At 44.0% G+C, this 24,393-nt stretch overlaps 1 protein-coding gene and 1 non-coding gene across 2 annotated transcripts; both read right to left on the bottom strand.

Annotated features, from left to right (window-relative positions):
* Positions 1-756: 756 nt before the first annotated feature.
* LOC127683932 (small nucleolar RNA SNORA17) lies at positions 757-887 on the bottom strand. Its single transcript, XR_007977706.1, has one exon. It is a non-coding gene; the product is annotated as a small nucleolar RNA SNORA17 (small nucleolar RNA).
* A 10,153-nt stretch (positions 888-11,040) lies between these two features.
* Positions 11,041-24,175, bottom strand: LOC127682306 (Fc receptor-like protein 2). The gene is made up of 8 exons (XM_052178683.1): positions 24,031-24,175; positions 22,703-22,723; positions 19,803-20,069; positions 19,321-19,602; positions 17,816-18,124; positions 17,143-17,421; positions 12,298-12,618; positions 11,041-11,363 (listed from the first exon to the last, which is right to left on the bottom strand). The coding sequence occupies exons 1-8, from the start codon at positions 24,059-24,061 to the stop codon at positions 11,344-11,346; spliced, it is 1,530 nt and encodes a 509-aa protein (XP_052034643.1). The 5' UTR covers positions 24,062-24,175; the 3' UTR covers positions 11,041-11,343.
* Between the last annotated feature and the right edge of the window lie 218 nt (positions 24,176-24,393).

The raw sequence follows: 24,393 nt of genomic DNA, 5'->3' as shown, positions 1-24,393 counted from the left end.
AGGGGTGGGGCCAGTTCTGTACAACCCTTAGACATTAACAAGTCCCTGGGTGGCAGCCCAGACCAGGGACGTCTGTCTTGCCTTTGGTGGTAACAGAGCTCTGCTGCTGCAGGGCCATAGCCCTAGACATAGCCTCGGCAGGAACGCAGGCCAGGACCCCACCACGGTTCCAGGTGGCATCACTGTCTACTCACATTAGTTTGTTCTTTACTACCCTCAAGTCTACAGTTCTGCCTCTCTTCATTGTGCCCACATCCTTCTGTTTCTCTTTCTCTTCCATTTCTTCACCACTAACTTGTTCCTCTTAGTGGTACCCAGGGTCTCTAGGTGTCTGGGGTTGTCTCATGAGTGGTCTCTGGAGTGTTACACCCTGTTAGTGCACTATGGCACCGGGCCGAGATCAGCTTGAGCATGATGGACATCTGCCCCACCCCCACTCCCAGGCCTGTGAAGTACCTGAATGGTGGTCCTCTCAGGCTAGCTCCCTGTCTGGGCCCATGGCACCAGTCTGGTGGTTATGTATAGCTGCTCCTTGCCAGGCTGTCCGAATGGTCCCATATGAGAACCATCTGTCTCTGACTTATTTCTGCCTGGAGTTTAAGGTCCCAGGCGGGGTTCTTCTAGTCTCCAGCTAGTCTCCCACTCTGGGAGCTAATCTGGACCTGAATGTACCAAACTGGTGACAGACCTAGGTTAGATCCCTGTCTGGGGCCCCTGGCGCTGGACTGGTGGTAGTCGGGCTCACTTCTTTCAGGGAATGTTAGGCTACTACTAATCATTCAGATGTTCACAGTCAGAACACTGAGCATAGACATGGCCTCTCTCCTCTCTGCCACCTACTGACGCACATGTGACACAACAACCAAAGCCAGGCTGCTCATGACCACCTGTAACTCCAGCTCCAGGGTAATACAACACCTTTTCATTTCCAAGGGGTGTTAGTGCACAGTTGTACACACACACACACACACACACACACACACACACACACACACACTTTCACTTAAAAATAAAATGCATTCTGCCCCTAAAGGCCTGCTGGAGTTATAAGTGGTCATGAACAGCCTGGCTTTGGTTGTAGGTTTTAAGTAAAAGTTTTGATGGTATGAATTTTCCTCCTCATGGTTTATGTGTTTCATTTGATTTATAACAAAAAAATGAGTCAAAAGCAGAAGCGGCAACTCACACCTATAATCCCAAAAGCTGGAGTGGTCGCTCACATGTGTAATCCCCACACGTGAGCATCTGGGATGCTCAGAAAGGAGGCGAGTGAGTTTGAGTTCAGCCTGGTTTACCCAGTGAGTTCCTGGCCAGTATCGGGTTCAACAAATAAAAGCAACAACAACAAACAAGAAAGCCTTAGGCTGTACGAATCAGCTTTAACAATCCTCTTCAGCATTCACTATGCGCCTTTGATTGACAAAGAAAAACAGGCGAGAGTATGGCTCTTTAGATAAACAATGCAGTTCATTGCCCCAACTGTACTTGCTATTTGAATCAGAAAGTGAAGCAGGTCGTGTTTTATCTAGGCTTTCATCAACTTGGAAAAACATTATTTGTAAACCATGTTTCCTGGTTCTTGAAGGGTGGTGGAAGGGGGGCAGAAAACAAAAGAAATAGGAAGTAAGACAGTCTTGAGAAATACCGGGTAGACTTTTGACCTCAGGCTGGCAAGGCTGTGTAATACCACAGTGCTCAATTGCTTCTTCTGGATTTGAGTACAGTTTAAGGAAAGGAAGATTTTTGACTTTGCGTTTTCTCTTTATTGGCTGGAAAATAGCTTGGAGTAATTTGTTCCAAGATGAGGCTGTACGTGGAGAGCATGTGCTTGATCTCTTTGATTTACTATACTTAAGGGGAACAGTCAAACTGGGCTCGCAGTCTGGGGACAAGTGCCTGTACCTGTTACTTTTCTTACTACTGAGATAAAATGCCTGGCTTAAGGAAGGGTTTATTTTGACTTCAGCTTGAGGGGACACATTCCATCAGAGATGAGAGGCGGGCTGAGCTCATTACATCCAAGCCCAGGACCGTGGGTACTCGGGTTTGTTTAGCCTTCTCTCTTTTACGGATCCTGGCTTCCCAGGCTTCAAAATGGTGCCACCCACATTTAGGGTGGGTCTTCACATCACAGTTAACTAAGTCTAGGTAATCCTCTACGGTCATGCCTGGACTCTTGTTTCTAGATCTTGCCAAATGACAGTCAAGAACAACCCTCAGGTGACTGTTAACTCTTAATGCTACTCTTGATTTATCACTGAGAACTAAAGGCAGAGAGATCGGAGGTCAGCCTTCAGGCTGACGCTTTGAACTGTGGGAGGGACACCATTCTCATTTCTTCAAGATTTCTCCACCCTGTGGAGGTGAGATCCCAGGGCTGAGTTTACCTTCTGCTCTTCTGCACTAGACTGGAGAGTTGGGAGGATATTGTCCTATAAGAAAGTGACTTTTTCTGCTTACTCACACATATGTCTGCTCTGATTTTTCTGACCACCATGTTGTTCTCTTCTTCAACTCTAAAGACCTTAAAGTTTGTGGAGATTCATCTTACCCTCTATATTAGTTACCTTTGCATCATGGTGACCAAAATCACTTGCCAGAATCAGTGAAGAAAGAACTTGTCTAGGCTCATGGTCTCAGAAGGTTACAGTTCACCATCGTTAGGAGGGCTTGGCAGAGCTGCTCAGTGTGTTGGTGGGAGCACAGCATGGTGACAAGCATGCTCTTACACCAGTGCGGAGCACAGAATGGGGATAAGAACCCGGGGCTAGGCTGCAATGTTATAAGGCCCATGCCTAGTGAAAGGCTTCCACCAGACACCTCACACCTAAAGGTGCCACAGTCTGTCCAGACAGCACCACGAGCCATAAAGCCAAAGAGCTATGCAGGACACCTCAGATTCAAATCACATCTTCTGGCAGTAGGCTTCTGAGTCTTCAATTTTAGTGTTTAGTATCATTATTAGATTTATCTTTTTTTTTCTGGGATTTTATAGGTGTTTGTTACAAAACTACAGGATACCAGGTTAGAAGCAGCTTGCCAGATATTTATTGACTCATTCTATAAAGTTTGACTATGACATTCAGGAGGCTTAATCTGTCATAAAGTTATCATTTGCTTTTATAGGGAAGGTGGCTTAGACTTTTTGAGCCACTCAAAAACAAGCAGAGATTGTGGTTTCTAGTTTCAGACTCTCCCCCCCACACCATAGTTCATGGTGACCACCATGGAGTCATTGTAGGTGGTCAGGATTAGGTATCGGAGACGGCAATATCCATTCTTTTCAGGGGTTTGCAGTCTAGTGTGCTCCTCACCTGCTCATACCCACAGGTAAGGGGGCAGGCAGGCTATATCTAGACCATGGCTGTTAGAGAGGCGCTTGCCCATCTTTGTCAACATTTTCCTGGTTACTGCTTCCCACTTGGTAGCAGCAGCACCTATGGTCTGGGAGATCAACATGAGGGAGTCCTGGGAAGCAATTCAGGTGGAGTAGATCCCTGTGACAGACAGAACGCAAACCATAGCATTTATGGCAGCAGTAAACAACAATGGAAAGCAGGGTAAGAGAAAGAGGGTCAGAGAAGCCAACTGTCAGGAAACAAAGGTCCTTCAGGATGATGGGTAATGATTTATGTGGGCCTCTCCACATGGGTCCTAGGCCAAAGGATTCCTGGGAGGATGATTGAGAGGACAGGAGATGAGGAATGAGGAATGGTCAAAGGTAAAGATGCTATCCTCAACCACAACCCAACATCTGATTTGGCCTCAAACTTAAGCTAGATGCAACAAAAGTAGAGAAGAATCTCAGACAGAGGCTCTCAACCTTCCCCTCCTGATGCTGTGACCCTTTACAATACAGTTCCTCATGTGGTGATCCCAACCATTAAATTGTTTTGGTTGCTACTTCATAACTGTAAGTTTGCTACTGTTATAAATCATAAAATAAATATCTGGTATAGTATGTGACCCCTGTGAAAAAGGTGTTTGACCTCTAAAAAGGGTCATGACTCCCAGAACCTTTGATCTAAGGGCTGGTGCCAGAGCTGGCCAGCCTCTTTGCAGCCTGCAGTTCTGTGGTTTCTAAGATACTAAGAGGGCTTGAGACTGCAGAAGCTCAACCGTGTCAGAAGAGGGCACTCTCTCCTAACAGACTGTTCCTATTACCTTTTTATTTCTTTTTTTTTTCTTTTTTTATTCGATATATTTTTTATTTACATTTCAAATGATTTCCCCTTTTCTGGTTCCCCACTCCCCGAAAGTCACATAGGCCCTCTTCCCTCCCCCTGTTCTCCCATCCACCCCTTCCCACTTTGTTGTTCTGGTTTGGCCCTATACTGCTACACTGAGGCTTTCCAGAGCCAGGCCACTCCTCCATTCTTCTTGTACATCATTTGATGTGTGGATTATGTTTTGGGTATTCCAGTTTTCTATGCTAATATCAGTCTCAAAAGATTAATCATGGTATGCACTCACTAATAAGTGGATATTAGCCTAGATAATTGGAATACCTATTACCTTTTAAAAGCAAGCCACACTGACTTCCTCTCAGCTAGAGGAGACAGAGAGGTACTTTATTCAGAGTTGGGGCACTGCTGCTTGTGCAACAGAGCCAACAGAACTCCCTGATATTAGACCAAAGTGACAGACTTGGGATCTTGTGTGGCCACACACCATGGAATCTACAAATAGATAATGAGAATGGCACACATGTCAGGACTCTCCCAGGAGAGGCAGATGAGGCAGCGATCTGCGGTGATTGATAAGGTATGGTGAACAGCAGCTAAACACATATATCACAAGATGACTCTAACCATGGTAATAAAAGCCTTAAGACATTGAAGAAATACCCGACACTGCTAAAGGGCCAAGAACTGAGGCTAGATAGGTCATAGGACTAGGGAGAAATCCTAATACTATTATTCTGCAAAAGGAACATAGCCACAGAATGACTTTTGTTTTTGGCCTCATTTGATTTGTTGGATTAACAAATATTTATTTATTTATTTCATGTATATGAATGCTGTATCTAAATGTATGCCTGCTTGCCAGAAGAGGGCATCAGATCACATTGTAGATGGTTATGAGCCACCATGTGGTTGTTGGGAATTGAACTCAGGACCTCTGGAAGAGGAGACAGTGCTCTTGACTGCTGAGCCATCTCTCCAACTCCTGTTTGGATATTTTTTGTCACATCAGTTTTTTTATTGTTTAGTTTGATTTCCATTTTGTGTGTGTGTGTGTGTGTGTGTGTGCCACACACACACACATACACACACACACACACACACACACACGCTCACGTGTTTTTTTATTTTTTATTGTTTGAGAGAGATAGAGAGAGATCGTAAAGTTGGGGAGTAGGTGGGTATAAGATCTGGGAGGAATTGGGAGAGAGGAAAACATGCTCGAAATATATTGTATGAAATTCTTTCTCAACTTGAAAAAGAAAAGATGTGGTGTGAAGTACCTTGAATCAGAGTTGTGGGTCTACCAATTACGGTGTATTCCTACATAATTTACTTAATCTCTCTAGGCTGCATTGTTTCTATCTGAAAGAAGACACAAAAATTGGCACTGACTTGGGATTATTCTAAAAGCTAAAGAAATAATTCAATGCAGTTAAGGCATTCTGAGTACTATCTGGAACCTGGATGTTCACGTTAAAAGATGGCTATCATTCTTGTTCTCATGAAGCTTCTATTTCAGAAGGTCAACACATGTTTGCCAGGCATTATGTAGGCGTGTGTCTATATCCCAGGGTCTCTTCCAGATGCTGGGGAGTGTGTTGGAAAGACAGATTAGACAGCGCCTGTACAGAGAACTTGCAAGGTATACAGTAAGAAGCATGCGTGTGTGTGTGTGTGTGTGTGTGTGTGTGTGTGTGTGTGTATTTCACTCTTCTCAATAATGAAGAGAAGCATGACTTTGTGGAGCAATGCTGGCTTTATTCTCATAAGTAATGTGAGCCTGGGATGGTTACCTCATCTCTCTGGTCCTTGGTTTCTGCATCTTCAGAGGATCAGCCTCTCTCTGATGCTGTTGATGGTGGTATTGTAGGCTAGTAACCATGATGATGATAACATCCTCACATCTGCCTGGCAAATCAGAAGCCCATCACAGGGAGTTCCATAGACTTCCAACTCCACCAGCAAATTGTGGTTTCTCATGATGCCTTTTGGAGACATCTTTGTCTTTTATCCATAAAGAAGGAACCTGGAGGTCAAGGTAAATTCTTAAAATCCTTCCAAGTTTACTATTCAGGTTTCCTGCTGGAAGTCTGAATCCCTTTGTTACTTCATATGTCTGTGAAGATGCAGTTCTTATTTCAACAGCTTATCTTGTTTGAGGTCACTTTTAATTTATCAGATGTGAATTGTCAAGTCCTGTAGCCAACTCCTGGCAGTCACTGCCGATGGCTGAGAAGTGCCATGGTAGGAGGACTCCTGGGCTCCAAAGGGTGGCACTGGCAATTCATTTGTAAATAACATGTGAACTAACAGTCATTTGCAAAACACTTCGAATTGGTGATGACAGCTCTGAATGCCATTTTTGGAATTCCTGGTTGACATGACCCTTGCATGATTTGAAAACCACCCTTCTCAGATCAACATCAGAAAACAAAGAAAACTCAGGGATACCATATTGTGTATCAATGTTAAAGGGAAGGCAGCACATATTTCTCCATCATGAAAGATGTGTTGGAACTTGTTGGAAGGGTTAGTTTTTTCCAAGATTCCTCCTGCCTGACAGTTCAGTTAGCTTCATTTAGAACGCACTATATGAGAAACAGCTATATAAAGCTCTTTCTAGCTACTCAAAGTAAACCATGGTGCTTACTAATTGCTGACATGTCCAGAAGTTACACTGATACTGATACACAGGTAATGACTGCTGTCAATCAGCTCTTCATGTGCTTTTCTGGTGAAGCCTTGTCCAGTACATGAAAGGGTTTGGTCAAAGTGTATGAATTCTACAGTTCTTGGGAAAGCACAGAGTTTGGGAGATAATGTCTTCCTGCCCTGACTTCTTCATGAGGCCATTATTCTTCAGATTTCCTTCCTTCCTTCCTTCCTTCCTTCCTTCCTTCCTTCCTTCCTTCCTTCCTTCCTCCCTTTCTTTTTTTTTTTTTTTGTTTTTTTGTTTTTGTTTTTTCAAGACAGGGCTTCTCTGTATAGCCTTGGCTGTCCTGGAACTCACTCTGTAGACCAGGCTGGCCTCGAACTCAGAAATCCGCCTGCTTCTGCCTCCCAAGTGCTGGGACTAAAGGTGTGCGCCACCACAGCCTGGCCAGATTTTCTGTCTCCAGAAAAACAATGGACTGTATTTTTTAATCCTCCCACCAACCTTCAATGCATGTCATCAATAACTCCTTACAGAAGCAGGTTCACTCCTGCTTTCCAGTGCCTCTGAACTAGCGCACCACTGTGTCTAAACAGTGTCTTCCACATGTCTCCTGCAATCCAAAGCAGTTATGTCTTGTTCCTCTCTGCTATCTGCTGATTTTTACCTGTTCTACTCAATTTGAATTCACTCTTGGGAAAGAGCAGAGACAGCAGCAGGTTACCAATATAGATAAAAGCTCTGTGAACTCCAGCCCCGCCACCCAGCAAGGAGAAGCCTGAGTGGGCTGCACATTTCTCTTATAAAATGGAGAGACTGTTACCTCTCTTTGGGGTTCTGAGCATTCAGTGTGATCAGATGAAACTGTGCAGTCTCATTGTAGTAGGAAATAATCAACTCAGTAAAAAAGCAAGTTCAAGTAACTCTCTTCTAATGGGGGACCATGTCAAACTCATTTCTCTCTCAGCATGCCATATGTCATGCATACTACTCAATAGGGTTTTCATAATGACTCTGAGCATGTTTTTAATTGAAAATAATTTTTATAACTAATTCTAATTACACTTTCCCTCCCCTTGTCTCCTCCCTGATCCTCTCCATCATTCATCTCTCTCTCTCTCTCTCTCTCTCTCTCTCTCTCTCTCTCTCTCTCTCTCTCTCTCTTTTTCTCTCTCTCACAATGTGTTTAAAGCAAAGTCAATTTAGCACAGTCTCATTGCATGGGAACTATTCCTTGGCCTTTGGATGTCTAGTCAGTTGTAGTTTGTTTGCAGAATTATAAAAAAATAAGAGTCTGGCAAGAAATGCCATTCTCCCCACAACCCCGGTCTATTCAGGGGAGCCCAAACATCTGAGTACAACAGCCACAGGTGATGACAGCCAGCCTGAGACAAAGGGGCAGCCATTATAAACGGAGAAGACAGATGCCTCTGCAATACAAAATCTGTCAATGCTTTGCTGCTTATTTTTAGAACTTTGTGTTTTAAAAAGGGAGCAGGAGGAGAGGCCTCTCCCACTGAATCCCACTCTGTGAGAGTGTCAATTCTCAGTCTGAGATCTGCAGAAGGCTGAGAGGTGTGGATGACACACACACACACTTGATGCGGAGTGGAGTTGCTTGCTGTGTCTAGCTTTGAGTCACACACTTGATGCGGAGTGGAGATGCTTGCTATGTCTAGCTTTGAGTCAGCATTGAAACCTTAGGAGCCAGAGGCTATAGGTGAGCTCTGATCCTCTAACACAGAACGTCAGGGCCCCCACTGATGGAGACACTGTTCTGAAGTGGCAACAATGTAAGAAATCTGGGGGAAGCATGATTTAAAAAAAATTAGTTCAGAATAAGGAAGTAATGATTACATGCTGTCTTTATTGATTGATGCCAAAAAGGAGAAATGACAGAACACAGCAGTCTGAGACAAAATATGAATAAAGAGAACTTGTTATTGGGAGAAGAGGTTTTTGTTTAAGATAGGTTTAGTTGAGGTATAATTGGCCTAGTAGACATGACGTGTTCTAAAGAGACAGTGTGTGTCTCTCAATCTGACTATCAGACTATAGAAACAACAAATCCCAGACAAATAGGAATTTCCCCAGGAATCTAATGCTAGGAGAAGCCACATGGGCTAGCCAGAGGGGGAACATGCCTCCTGGAGAGAGATTTCACACTGCTCGAACAACTTTTAGACCACCTAAGAGGGTGAGCCGGAAGCCAAGGCCAGGCTGGGTCAGCATTGTGGGACCACACCTTGACCAGGACTGCTTAGCCCTGCTAGATTTGACTCTTATTTATACTTTAAACTCACTTCAGGACCCTGAGGACTGATTTGGAGGATTCACAAGATCTCCTTTTGCTTCTCACTGTAGCCTGGTTGAATAAATCTCCTTTTAAAAAAAAAGTTGGATCTTTTAATGGACTATAGAAATAGGTGATTAGACCTGATGTGGAATGTGGGCCGTGACTCCCACATTTGATGGCAAAAGTCGGTATGGGTTGATTGTGCAGAAATTTGTGCCCAATTTCTAGTGGTAAAAACATCTTTTAAAGGTTTATTATTTTTATTTGTGTGTCTGCCACATAAATATGGCCAAAGCTTGAGAACTGACTGGGATAAAGTTGTAGATTGGATTATAAAGATATTATATAATCTTTTCTGCACCTTGGAAGGGTTAATAATTCATGGAAAAGATACTGAAGTAATGTTTATCAAGGGAAGTTTGTTTCTTTATATTCAAGTTTGACTCTCAAACAAGAAAATAAGATTGACATGTGTGATGGTTTGTATATGCTTGTCCCAGGGAGTGGCACTATTAGGAGGTACGGCCTTGTTAGAGTAGGAGTGTCACTGTGGGCTTGAAGACCTTCATCCTAGCTCCCTGGAAGCCAATATTCTGCTAATAGCCTTCAGATGAAGATTAACTCCCAGCTCCTCCTGCACTATGCCTGCCTGGATGCTGCCATGCTTTTGCCTTGGTGATAATAGACTGACCCTCTGAACCTGTAAGCCAGCCCTCATTAAATGCTGTCCTTATAAGAGTTGTGTTCGTCATGGTGTCTGTTCACACCCTAACTAAGATAACATGTTTATACCACGAAAATACAAAGGGACTATGAGATTGGAAGATCTGAGGGAGGGTGAAAGTAGAGAGTGTAAAGTAGTGATGTGGTAAAAAAGCAGATGGAGAAACTACATGGGGGTTGGAAGAGGAGCATCTAGGAGACAGCATAGAGAAAGCCAGTCGGGGAGGGGAATGGTTGATAATAAAGTGTAGTGACTTATACATATGGAAGTGCCACAAGGAAACCTGTTATCGTGTCTGCTAACCTAAAGAGATTAGCATTTTAAAGTACTGTCATTAAAATGCTGTTACAGAAGAGGAAATTCTACAAGAGTAGTTGCCTTTTCCCTAGAATCATATATTTGGTAGTATGTTATATTGATTAAGACATTTATGGTACTGCCATTATATCACATTTTCCTGAGCTTGGCAGTCAGGTGGGTGGGAGTGGGATGGGAACATGAGTGAGCGTACTGTTCCTACTATTTAAATTAGAATTCTTCCGAATTCTCTGCCTGGTATAGTTCCTGGTTAGCACGATCCACGGGGGATATCTTGTGCTATATGTGTAAACTAGTTGCTCTACTCTTGATTTGCTTGAAGGATTGTGAGTAGTCAAGGCCCTGTTGTAGCTTGCTCCTATAGCTTACTCACCTACTGGTTTTGCTGGTCTGGAGTGATAACCTGTAGGAATTCCAGTTCTCTTTTCCCAGCCCTTGGGAAGCAGAGGAAGACAGATCTCTGAGTTCAGGGCCAGCCTGACCTACAGTATGATTTCCAGGATGTCCAGGGCCTTACACAGAGAAAACCTGTCTCAAAAAAACCTAAATAAATAAATAAAAAACACACAAACAAATAAATAAATTGTTGAATTTGGGTACTAAAATAATATACAATTTATAAAACAATTGATTTAATTGTTAAGTCACCCATCTGTACAGAGCCATTATTCATAATTCCTTTGGTTAGTATCAGTTCTGACTGTGTGACTTTTGGCTGATTTTTCTTTTCTTTTCTATATCACTTTTTTTTTCTAATTTGCTTTACATCTATAACTTAAGCAAGTGGCTTTACAAGATTTTTTTTAAAGCTAGTTTCTTTCCATGTCAAGAAATGAACACACTCAGAGTTTCTTTTGCTGTATGTGCTTTATTAGACCACATTCTACCAGGCACACGGGATCCTTGCTTGTGCCACCTCTGTGTCCACCCAAGGCGGTAGCTAGAAGGAACTAGAAAGGCAGGATTTTTCCCAGCTTGGCCTCTGGGGACAAGGGACTCCGGCTTTCTTTGGAGCTGTTGGAACATTATCGCAGAATTGTTTCAAGTATTGTTGAAGGATAAGCCACAGCTGAAGACTGGAAGTCTGTTGGGAGCTACAGACTATCAGGCCTGTGAGGCCCAGTGCAGAAAGTAGGAGATCTGATGGTCTCTGGTTTCTAGATCTTCAGAAAGTGCTGGGTAAGACTGTGTGTAGAGGGAATAAGAAGAGGTCAGGATGCAGAGACCCTGCAAAGGGCTGTGCAGACACATGCATCAGATCTTCTGAGGAGACGTGCGAAGCAGAATGAAGACAGAAGACAGCCTGAACTACAGAAGCTCACATCCCAGCTTCAGTCCCAGGAGTTTCTTCCTACACCTGGACGTTTGCCAAAGGTCCTGAATATGTGGAGTCCTAATTTTATCTTGGCTAAGTGAGGTCTAGATACCACACTTCCCTGACAAAGATAATCAGCCACAGAGACGAGTGTTACTTCTGTGGCTGGTACGTGGGGGAAGCCAACCTCAAAGTCCTGGTTCCACTACTTTGAACAAGCTATCTACCACCTTCCAATGTCTTGTAGTGGGTATGTGCCAAGTAGTTCTAATCCTCCTTGCAAAAGGCCACTCTTGCATTCAATGGGCCCAGGATAGGGAGAACAGTGTCTCTGGCTTCCTGTCCAGTCACAGGCTCTGTGGAGATGTGGAAACTTGCAGCAGTCCTCAGAGTTCTTCCTTTTTCTTTGACTCTGGAATCTGCCTTTTATAGCCTGATTCCTGGGCCTGACTTTTTGGACCACCAATGTCTTTCCAGAACTACCATTAGAATCTAGGGCTTCATTGTGATTGATGGAGTTGCAAAGGAAAGTGCTCAGGAAAGTTAAAAAGGACTTCACAATAATGCGAGCATCATCATCCTGACTGAAAACACCCAAAATGTGTACATTGATGGCTCCGTAATGATTTTCTTGATATCATGCCCCAACAACACAACCATAAAAATACTAACTCTGGGACTATCTAATGTGATCTAACAGTGTTGCCCCAAGTGCACTCTACTGTAGAGTAGGTACAGGAAGGAAAGCAGAAGGTGGCGGCCTAAGGAGAGGCTCAGCCCCATGCCAGCTCTGTCATCACTCACCTTCACACACAGCTCCAGCATCCTCTTCATGTCCACAGTCAAAGGCCTCAACCTGGTCACATTCAGCCAGAGTCTCTTCTGTGCCGTTGCACAGGGCTACCTGAATGAGCACAGGCAGAGCGTCATCAACCGCTGGCGGATACAGCATGGCGACAGGTGTGTGCCGGGCCGCTCCACAGCCCAGCTCTCGGCACACCACAGCCACGTCTTTCATGTCCCAGCCGTCATCACACACAGTGCCCCAGCGACCTTCCTGCTCCACCTCTACTCGTCCTTCACAGTGGTGGGGACCATTCACCAAACGCACTTTGGGTGGGGGCTCTGTAGAGAGAGTAGGTGAAAGTATTTTAAAAAGTGTGCATACTCGTAAGCAGCTCCATGTACACAGGTCTTTAGAGCAGGGATACCGTTACAGTTAATGTTAACAGTTGATTGACAAGTATCTGGAATCACCTAAAAGTCTTTAGGTACCACCTATTAAGGATTATCTAGGTTAGGTGGCTGGTGGCCATGCCAATGGGAAACTATTGATTAAGTTAATCAACCTAGGAAGACTTGTCCACTGTGGGTGCTAGTATTCCCTAGGCTGGGGTTCCTGACTACATTAAAAGGAGAGAGTTGACTGTACACAAACGTTTATAGCTCTGATGATTGTAGATGTGATGTGACAGATGCTTCAAACACTTGCTGCCATGACCTTTCTACCATGATCCTTGGGCTGTTAGCCAAAAGAAATACCTTTCTCTTAAGTTGCTTTTGCTGGGCTTTTGCTGTGGCAACAGGAAAGAAACCTAAGACAGACAAGGAGCTGCCAAAAAGGGGTCTTAGAGCCTAGTTTAGCTGCACTCCCATTTTTCCCATCATCTCAGGTCACATCGCCAACGACCCCATTAAGTGAGCCCCACAAAAGCTTCTGCTTACACTGGGAAACACAGACATGCAGCTTGTTTTCCATAAGCTCAAAAAAAAATCTTAAAAACACAGAGGATAGAATTAAATCTTTCCTAAAGATAGAGACTGAGAAATAGAATGGCGAAACGCTTGTGTCGTTTGTTCTGTGTCTTTTTCTTTAATGCCTATTTGTTTAATCTCCAGTTTCTGCTTACTTTGTCATTTTGCTTTTACTTATTTTGTTCACATGGGGATGTCACTGTGTTTCCCAGACTAATCTTGAACTTCAAGCAATCCTCTTGCCTTTGTTAACCACCATGCTCAGGCTTCTTCAAAAATTAAAATTAGAGTTATTAGAAATTAGAAAGAGATTCTCCCAACCGCTCTGTCTCTGGTAATGTCTCTCTGTCTCTGTCTCTTTGTCTCTGTCTCTCTATTTCTCTCTCTCTCTGGCTTTCCTTTGAAGCCCATTTTTGCCTTTAACTCGAAGTGATCCTCCTGCCTCAGCTTCCCACACATGTTGGGATTACGGCCATGTATCATAATATTCTTTTGATATAGGGTCTTTACATAGTCTAGAGAGGCTTTAAACTCAAGATCATTGCTCCTTCTCAGAGATCACTCAGATAAAATATAGCTACAAGACTACATTGTTGGTGGCCAGCTTTGCTTGTCTGAGAAAGAAGATGGTAGAAGAATGAAGATGAGAGAGCTTGTGGATCCCAACCCACAGGAAATTGCATCTACTACTGATTTCCTGTTAGCACCGCTTATGGGAGGAGGCAGGTCAACTCAGACAAACTTTCTATCATTTGCAGTGAGCATACCATCTTACAACTACTCAGATCTTGGCAAGGTCCCTGAAGAAGACAGACCCCAACATAGGGAATAACAATGCAGACAGACCAGAAAAAGCACAGGTAATAACAATGCTTTTCTAAGGTAAGCATGGTGGTACCCACCTTCCATCAACCCGGCACTGGGGAGATGGAGGCAGGAGACTCTCTGTGAGCTTAGGCGCAGTCTTTAGTGAGTTCCAGGCTGAATAGTGAGAGCCTGCCTCGAAAAAAGCAAAGCAAGGCAAAGAAATAAAAACTTGATAGATTATATTTTCCAAAACTTGATAGATTAACGAGACCAAACACATATAACACTACAGAGACTGAAGTATAAGACTAAATAAGAAAGTAGTTTAAAGAAAACCAATCTAGCCTCCATATATGCTCCAATCACAAACAAAAATGACATTATTTTTTTCCACAGAAAAATTGGCAGCATGCAAAACCATCAACAAAGTTTCAGGCCAAAAATTCTACAGGCCAAATTTTAATAAATGCTAAATACAAGAGCAAAGGGATATCTAAGAAATTAGTAATAAATGATAGATATAAAATTAATTATAAGAAATTCTAAGTTCTTATTATAAAAGAAGTGAGAACCCATTATACATATTGTAGACACTGAGCAAGTGAAGACATTATATATCAAAACTTAAATAAAATAGAAAAGTTGTACATGAAGGAAAACATAGTTTTAAATATATTTGTTAGAAAACCAAAAAGATGAAAAAGAAGGATTTAAGAAATTAAAGAATAAGTGAACTATAAGAAGGAAAAAATATAGCAGATGAGTAAATAAATTAGAAAAATACTTTGAAATAGTAAAATAACATGGACTTGAAGAGTCAAAAAACAAAAAATACAAACAAATGAGACTAAGTTAATATGGACTTGAAAAGTAAAAAACAAACAAACAAAAAAATAACCCAACAACAACAACATAACCCCCAGAATATTTAAAAAGAAAATACAAGGGCTGGAGAGATGGCTCAGCGGGTAAGAGCACCGACTGCTCTTCCAAAGGTCATGAGTTCAAATCCCAGCACCCACATGGTGGCTCACAACCATCTGTAAAGAAATCTGACATCCTCTTCTGGTGTCTGAAGACAGCTACAGTGTACTTACATATGATAAATAAATAAATATCTTTAAAAAAAAAGAAAAGAAAATACAACAGAAAGACTGTAAATCTGGTGGGTGAGGCAAAAGGGCCATCCAGGTCCTTTAGAAATGGGGAGAGAGCATATTCGCACAATGGGCTATAGTGCTCAAGAGTCTATGATAAATTTGAAAATCTAGATTTTTATAGTTTGTTCATTTTGGAGTGGGGTAAGCACAGAAACGGCTGTGTGTGTGTGTGTGTGTGTGTGTGTGTGTGTGTACAATGTAAGCGTGCTGAGGGAGGCAGAGGAGGATGCTGAGGAACCTTCTCCAATGCACTCTGCCTCATTCTCTGGAGACAGGCCCTTGCACAGAACCTGGACCTCAGCATTTCTCAACTGCTAGTCAGCAAAACCCTGCAGTCCTCCTGTCTCCACTTCCCCAAACAGCCATGCTCAGATGGGCTCTGAGGATCCCAACCCAGGTCCTCACACATGTGAAGGAAGTGCTCTTACCCAGCCAGCCACCTCCCAGCCGGATAATAGTAGCCATATAATAAAAGATTATTCCAAAAATAATTTTTAAAATTGAAAAGGTCAATTTATAGAGAGCCTTATTGGGGTGCCATGCCACCTGGCAGGAACTTGACATCGACCAATGTGAAGTTCCTCTCCCAGCCTTTGAGTGGGAACTCCTGTGTTAGCCATAATCCCCTCCACCTAGGGTGGAGTGCTCAAACCAAGGTGAAGTCCATTGCTCTTCAAGGACCTGCAGTTTTCTGAGAAACACTATCCACCTGCGGAACAACTGAACTGGTTCTGTGGAGAAGCTTCCAGCCTTTGAGGAAGGGTTTTCCCCTGCCTATATATTTGGAGTTCTTCATTAAACTTTGAGACCTTGAACAGCAGTGTTATCTTGGTCTTTGTCTCTTTTTGCCACCTTGCCATACATCCCCAGCTTCCCTTCCAGGTAACCCGCTCAGTGTAACTGTACATCGAACTGTAAAATCAAACTGTAACTACAAATCAAAAGATTTGACAGTAGAGGTAACAGCCTACTGGGCTCAAAGGATCTTTGGCTACTTGCAAAGACTTTCTAGTAGTAGATAATCTAAATGTTTGAAATTTCAGAACACGACATTTGTGAATGCTCCTGGGAACCATTGTTACGAGGCTAAGCTATCCCTGGCAAAGGAAACAAACACTCACGAGTTACTAGGGCACAGGCCTCAGAAAGCATGTGCTTAGCACACTTGAAACTCTGGTTTTGATACATGGCACTAAATAAACAGATGCGGACATCTGAAATAAAACATTAGCAAGTCATACAAAGCTACTACCCGTGATGACTAAGTTGAGCTTAGAAGGGAGCCTCAGTAACTGTTCCATATTATAACCCATGAAAAGATTCTCTCCAATAATGGATTAAAGAAAAAAAAAATAAAAGAGCACACTACCACCCGGACCTATTCACACAGTGGCAAAGGGCACAGCTTCTCCGCTCTGGCTGCACTAACTTTCAGCTCAATCTTTGTACCTGTTTGTGGTATGCCTATTAAGTAACCTTGGACCAGCTGCTTAATTTAAATCTTCTTTGTTTGTGTAATAATTATGTTGCTGTAGAAATTAAGTGATACCATCTAAATAAAAATTTAAACCCATGCATCCGTTTTGTTTGTGATTCTTGTTTTTCTTTTGTTCTTAACTACGAGGACTGGTGGGAGCTCCCCGGTCACCCTGAGTGAGCCTCAGTCAACTCTGGGGTCACCTGCCTTCTCTCTCCACGCTTTACCTAGCCCACCCATTACACTGGTCAGATCCCTGATTAAATGAAAAGGAGCGGGGAAGAACACGCAGTGGACAGTGATGCTACTGTTCAAGCACTCCTGGGAGCAAGGATGGTCCTCAGGTGGAGCTCGGATTTCCTGGAGGGTGGGAGAGTACACGGAGAGGAAGAAAGCACGGCTCGGCGTAATGCAAGATGCACCCTGGAACGGGACATTAAATTGTCCTACCTGTGACACTGAGCGTTACCACCTCACTGCGCTTGGTCCCCCAGCCGTTGTCAGCCTCACAGGAGTAGTTCCCAGAATGCCCTGTAGTCAGGGAGAGCTTAAAGGATGCCTTTCCTCCAAAAGGTGCCGAGGTGTTCGCCAGAGTGATATTTTCATGATAAAACCAGTACAGAACGGGAGGAGACGCTCTCTTATCTTCACAGTGAAGCTCTGCCACATCCCCGATGAAGGGCAGGACCCCAGGAACACTGATGGAGAGGAGAGGGTGCAGCACTGGAACTGAGAGCACAGCGGAGTGTCAGAGGGCGCCGGGACTCATAGCCTTCCTCCTGTTCTCCCAAACTCTCTTATTCCAGCCCCGGTGCATTCTTCCCTTAAGGTCTCCCTGCTTGATCTAACCATCCAGGGAGGCTCCGGCAGAGCGGTTGGTTACACACTGAGGAAGATTTCTGGAGAGCATGCGTCTGGTTACCCCACCCACCTTTTGCTTTATCTTTGCGCCCTCTTTCAGCTCTGGTGTGGCTATTGCCACTTTCACACCCACCAACCAAACAAAAACCCTGCTGTGTTCAGACAGCCTCCCAGCCTCTTCCTGCCTTCTGTGTACCTTGTCATCTCTTCAAACAATTTCCCCAGCTGGGAGTCGGTGGCTCCAGTTGGGGCTGCTACTCACCTTTCACGGTGAAGTTCACGACCGCACTCTGGATAAGGCCGTAGTTGTTGTCTGCTGTGCAGTAGTAGCCCCCAGCGTGGCTCTCCCTGATAACAGGGATCTCCAGCTCCACTCTCTGGGAATGCTGACTTTTCTTCCCCACACTTTCCTTTGTGTCCTGCCTGTGCCAGGAGAACGTGATTAGCCCCGTGCCTTTAGCCGCGGAGCAAGCAAGGACCAGTGGCTCCCCTTCAACGACCAGTGGCTCCCCTTCAACTCCCCAGCCTCTTGAAGGCTGGATCTCCATGGTGACTTGAGATACAGGGATCCCTGTGTGAATAGAAGAGAATTGTTAAAGACCAGGTAGGGGAATTCAAAACGGGTAGGGTCCAGGATCACTTTCTTGGAGTTATAGCAGGTAGATGTTTGGAGTTGAGAGCTCATCCTGCTTGCCTGTGTGCTTTTCATGGGAATGGGGCATGCGTAGGGGCATTGCACAGGACCACTCTGCAATCCAATGCTCAGTAACAATACTAATCTACACTTCCTGCACTTTTCCCTACCCACAATCATACCACTCAGGGTTCTGCCCTCTCTTCACTTCCTTGTGAACTTGAGACAACAGGAGAGAGGATGGAATCTCATAAAAAAAAGTTTTCTGACCAGAGTAACAATTAAGTTCTGCCATTGTAACAACTGCAGAATCTGAGTAAGTCAGTATCTCTAATCCGTTTTTCTCAATAGCATTTGCAATCATAGTAACCTCACAGAGTTCTCCTGAAGACTGGCTGAGATGCACACACAAACCAGTCTCGCACCAGCACTGTTCAGCAAGGACAGCTGGTGACGCTGGTGTCTTCTGACAGGGCTGGCTAGGAAGTGCTATAAAGTGTTTGAAGTAACCCAGCAACCACGTTTAAACTCCAGGACTCTCCTGGGTTTCCTTAGGGCAAGTCTCTAACGGCTCTTCACTTCAGGTCTCCCCTTCTGGAAAATGGGGAGATGAACAGTACCCACTGTCCAGGCACTAGTCATAAAACTATCTCACAGGCCACTCTGAGGACAACGTGTTCAACTGCTCTAGGGAGCATCTTGCACGTGGCAAATCTTTCTGTCTTCTACAGATATTTGTAAAAGTCAAAAGGGTGCAGAGCATCACAACAACTTCAGCTGAGCTCCGCAGTATAGTAATTCTTTTATGAGTTAAAAATTGTGACTGTCATTTCAGATATTATTTGTGCCTTCATCGCATCACCTCCTAACTGGGGGTAGGGAAGTCTCTCCTCATAGACAGAGGCTGGGCTTCGCTGACCTTTTGGTTTTCTGAGTTAAGTTACTATTGTCTTTTTTGTCTGAAAGGTAGGACAAAGTCATCAGAAATTATGCCCCTACAGAAATTAGCATTCAAGAGTCCAGGTGAGCCATGATGTCTTCCATTCTCAGGGATAAGGAGAGCCTGCGGTGCGGCTGACACCCTGCTCTCTCTGTCTGACTCAGTCCCATCAGCCCAACCCATAGATGCTCACTCTCCACATCTATATAGGAGCGGCGACTCTGCTTTGAGACACTGCGAGAGGCCGTCATTGCTTCACACCAGTAATTTCCCGAGTCTTCCTTCGATATTGCTGAGATTGTAAATTTTGATGAGGTCCAGCCTGATTGCACAGTGTGGCCATCTTTGAAGAAGGAATAGCGTAACTGGGTCGTTGCCCTCTCTGAAGGGAGCCAGGTGTTGCAGGACAGGGTCGCTGAACTCCCCTCTGTGGGTTGCAGGGGGCTGGCTGTCAGCCCAGGTGCTGGAAACAGTTCTGGAGGGAAGATAGAATTAGGAGAGACCACCTGTTAGTAGTAGGCTACACAGTTCTCCAGAAATACCTAAAGAGCAAGACGCACGTGCCCATACTCCCGGACAGACAGCCTACTACCATTTATCCATCCCCTGTAGCCTGGCTCTCCTACCCGGGCACCCTCTTTCCTAGACACAGTCACTTGAAGACTGATCCCCTACCTTGGACGTTAAGCCACTTAGATCCTGATTCTTCTGTTGTGTCTATAAATAGGAAAAATTTCCTATCTGCCTTACAGGAATAGGAGCCACTGTCACCGAGTCTCGCATTCCCAATGACGTAGCTCGAAGCACTGCTGTAAGTTTCTATGTGATATCCATTCTTGTAGTACTTCAGTCTCTTTATGTCACCATTGTTTTTCCCTGTGCAGCTTATAACTACCCGGTCTCCTTCATAAGCACGCTGTGGTATGCTGATGCTCAACCAGTCTGAAAAGAAAGCAAAGGCACAGACTGTGACAACATGACCCCGCCTTGATGCTCCTGAGAAGGCAGAGCCTCTACATGAGTCTAGAAGCTGATGACCCGCAGCTGCCTGGGGTACCATTAGCTTTGCTAACTTTCTGGCTCCGAGGAGTGAGCTCTACTTCATTGGATGATTATTTTTCAAACATGCATTTTGTATGCATGTTAATAGATTTTATGCTATTTTCCGTTCTTTCAACAGCTGTACTAACCATGGATTTAAAATGAGTCCTCTAACTAACTGAGATAGCACAGGTGTGGAATTACAGCTATTCATAAAGTTAAGGCGGGTAGGTCACAGACTCAAAGCTACAGGTTAAGTTTAGGGCCAGCTTGGGTGACTTAGCAAGACTATGACTCACAATAAGCAGTAAACAGGGCTGGGCTCAGGCAGCTCAGTGGTAGGGAGGGTACTTACTGAACACAAGACCCTGGGCTTGAGCCCCATTGCTCCTCTTCCGTCTACTAGAAGATTCCACTCGTATCGCCTTATACCTATTGATGTGGCCTCAGATCCCTCACGGCAGCCATGATTAACCCTCTCTGCTTGTCTCACGCTTTGAGTAACACGATAAACTCAAAGTCTTTCCCCTGTGTGCCATTCTTTCTTGATAAAACCAGTGTGGCCACAGAGACACAGGCCCCGGAATCTACATTTCCAGTATCTGGAGTCTACTAAAGACTCTTTCAGAAGTGTCTGCAAATCATTGTCATGCTTGACCCTGTAGGGCTCCCACAAGGAAGAAGTAGGGTCTCTACTTATTCTCTACCATTGCCTCTTCCCCTAGAGGACAGTGGTCATCGGTGCTTGGGATCTGCCACAGAAGGAGAAAACACAAATGAACAGAAAGGATCCTGTAGACCGCTGAAGAAGAGCGTGCCAGTACACTGCTCTGGCAGTCCACCCCATGGCCTCCATCTTCCTACAGAAAGATTTTAGTTTGCAAAGAACTAGAAATTCAACTTCAAATGCCAGGTTAGAGTTGCAGAGCACTGGGAGTTAGCATGGCAAATGTCTGTTGCTCTGATGAAAAGGCTGTGAACAGGGCCCTTCCTCACAGAGCATCACTCCCGTTCAGAGTAAAACAAGACTCTTCCCAGTGTGAGGGAACGGAGTACAGCAGGGAAGACACAGTACAAACTCCATGGTTAGTACCTGCCCAGCTTGTCCTTCTGACTCCCAAGGGCCTGCCTGTCTCAGGAGGAAAAATCTAAGGCTCTCAGACCTTAGAGCGACACCTATGAAGTGTAGATGAGAAACAGTGAGACCTTCCTAAAGCATGTCACACTAAAGCACACCTCATAAAGATGCTCATCTCCAATTAATATCCATTCTTCCTCCCTTCCTTTATTTTTTTGAAACTTGGGACCCTGCACACTGTACCCAGGGCAGCTCTAGCACTGAACTAAATCCTCGGTTCACCTTCTCATCCTCCTGATGTTTGGTTTATGTAAGTATTTTTCATGGTTCACATACATCAGTGCACACCTCTACATCTCATTAAATGGTTTCAATAGGACAAAGTGACCAGCCAAGCTCAAGCAGCTTTTACTGGCTTCAAAAGATAATGGAAATAGAGGCAGACAACAGGGCACAGAGGGTGATATAAGAAGTGGGGAAGGCCAGTTGTCTTTCCCCTACATGCTGAGGCTGGCTAATATTTTCCTGTGAATATGTTAGAAATAAATTCAGTTTGACTAAAGAAATATTTGAGAAGTTTATGAGGCCAAACTGAGAATGGTGGAAGGTCTAAGAGACAGAGAAATGTTGTGTCAGTTTTCCCTGAGATTGAAGTCAGGATTTAACTGCAAAATACTTGGGTTAGTAGTTTTCACTCCTGAGATTTTACTTAGATCTGTGTGCCCCCATTATAGCCACAGTTATGAATCTGAACACAGTTTACCTTAATTTCTGAGTGCTCATTGGATCTCCTGAGGTTGCTCTGGAGACCTCCCCTACTAAGTAATTTAAAAACATTCTTATTTAAAATTACAAAGCTAAACACACAAGTATCATCTTCTCTCCACATTGTAGAATGAATGTGTTCTCAAAGGCTTAAGCAAGGAAGAAAATATAATTTCCCAGGCTGCCATGAAACTGTTTTCTTAATTTCATTATATTAAAATTCCAATAAGAAAGGGAAAGCACATTAGGCACTGGATTGTTTCTGTCCCAATAGGGACCTAAGGGTGTCCTTGCTTTCTGGAGAGCATCTCCTCTGCCTCTTGCTGCCTCTCTGCTACAAATGTACTCTCAATCGCCTCTTGCGATGGGCATGAGACTCTTTTTCTCCCAGTGACTACACAGATGTCTGCCAGGGCAGCAGGAAAGGGGAAGTAATTCATTGCCTTGAGAGGGTCAGGACGTGGTCTTCTTCTTCTCCAGCAATGGCTGGCAAAACAGAGTTTGTGGTATACCCTGCCCCCACTGACCAAGGGTGAGGAGTGAGGTGCCCCAATTCTGCCTCTCTCTTCACCCTAACTCTGGCTCAGATCCCTTCTGTTGCCTTCTGCTAAGATGCTTTTCTAGGCAGAACTCCCATGCCCAAGAGAGTGAGGTTCCGGAGATCTAAAGGAAAAAGAGAAGACTTGCTCACCGGACTGGACTCCGACAGGAGCTGCAAGGGAACAGAGTCAGAGAGATTACACAGGACCAAGGTCTTTATGCTTTTTCAAAGGTTCTCCCCTCGGAGGACTCCCAGGCACTCCCCTCTCTTTCCCCATTTGCTTTTCCCCTCCCCTTCCCTTCATCTTCCTTCCTTCGGTTCCTCTATGTTTTCCCTCCATCTTTTCCTCATCCTTCCTTCTCTCACTCACAAACAACATTCTTGTGGAACTCAGGATTCATTTTTATAATTCCAAGCACATTATAACCGTTCTTGTCCATTCCCAGAAGTTTGTCTTTAGCAAGCAAAATTTCAAGAGCTTCAAGCCTCCTCTTCTACCTTTTTAATTTAAATGTTCTTTGAAATTAACTTTAATTACATCATTTTTCCCTTCCCTTTCCTCTCCCCAACTTTCTCAAATTTATGGCTTCTAATTCTCTCTCTCTCTCTCTCTCTCTCTCTCTCTCTCTCTCTCTCTCTCTCACACACACACACACACACACACACACATGTATATGTATACACATATATGTATACACACATCTATATATAATACATTCTGTTCAATCCATATAATGTCATTTGTATATATACATGTATATATGATATATATACAAGTGACATTATATATCATATGTATATATCAAGGCTGACCACTTGATATTGGATAGCCTATTTGGGGGCTCCAACTTAAAACTGTCCAGACTATTTTGCTTAAGAGAAATTACCTACACAGGGGCAACCTAGATTCTAGAAATATCCACAAAAGAAACAGAGTGTCTGCTCATATTTCATTGAGATTAGACCTATAACTGTGTATGGGGCAGTGTAAGAGAGTCATATTTATAGGCACAGCCTGTGATATCAACTATTGTCAGCCAGGATTGAAGTCTATGTAGTGTCTAAATGTATGGAGATCTGAGTTCAGTCAAAAGTGGTGAAGCCTGAAGTAGAGTCTAGGCCTTGAGGTATAAGATTTATGTGGGTTGTGCTGTGTTCACTCAAACAGGAATCACCTTTGAAGCTCTTTGATGAAAATTTACTGTTTTCCTAGAGATCAAACAGAAATAATAGTGACAAATCACCAGACTTTAGTAAGTGCACACACACACACACACACACACACACACACACACACACACACAGAGTCTTTTCCTTTTCCTGGAAACCCTGCTTTGCTCAGTCCCATTTGCATTATACCTGCTAGTACTGGATCAGAAGAAGAAACCCAGTGCTCCCACCCCAGCAGAGAGACATATGCCCTAGCAGAGGTAGCCCTACCCTGGCACCAGCCCAGGCCTTTTCAGCATCCTACCTACCAAAGACCAGGAGCAGTGAACACAGCAACATGAGACTAGAGGCCAGCAGCTCCCTTTGAGACAGATGTAGCTCAAGTCCTTAGAGCAGATGGACCATGGATCTGGGATAGTACACTGTGGTTCAGCAGGGATCTTAACTGAAATAGAAAAAAGGAAGTGGCAAAGTTGTCTGTTAATCAGTCCATACCCCAACCTAATGGGTGCTGCAAAAGCAAATGTTCTTCCTCTTTACAGACTTGCTTAGATATGTGTGCACTGATGTGATAGGATTCTTCCTGCGTAGGATGCCTTCCTTTTATTGATGTGCTTTCCGTTGCACTTGACTTTCCAGAGAATGCTGAGTTTGGTGCCCACTGAAATTCA

Source organism: Apodemus sylvaticus, chromosome 4 (assembly GCF_947179515.1).
Source record: "Apodemus sylvaticus chromosome 4, mApoSyl1.1, whole genome shotgun sequence".
In the NCBI taxonomy this organism is placed as follows: Eukaryota; Metazoa; Chordata; class Mammalia; order Rodentia; family Muridae; genus Apodemus; species Apodemus sylvaticus.
The sequence above is the reverse complement of the archived record's forward strand: the minus strand, read 5'-3'. Positions and strand labels throughout refer to the sequence as shown.

Bases quoted from the DNA above. Each gene is read 5' to 3' on its own strand.
- LOC127682306 (XM_052178683.1), bottom strand. From the start codon at position 24,061: ATGTTGCTGTGTTCACTGCTCCTGGTCTTTG. The intron at 19,603-19,802 runs GTAGGGGATCAG...TCTTCCCTCCAG, and splicing joins TAAGTGGCTTAACGTCCAAG to AACTGTTTCCAGCACCTGGG. The intron at 17,422-17,815 runs GTGAGTAGCAGC...CTGTGCTCTCAG, and splicing joins CGTGAACTTCACCGTGAAAG to TTCCAGTGCTGCACCCTCTC.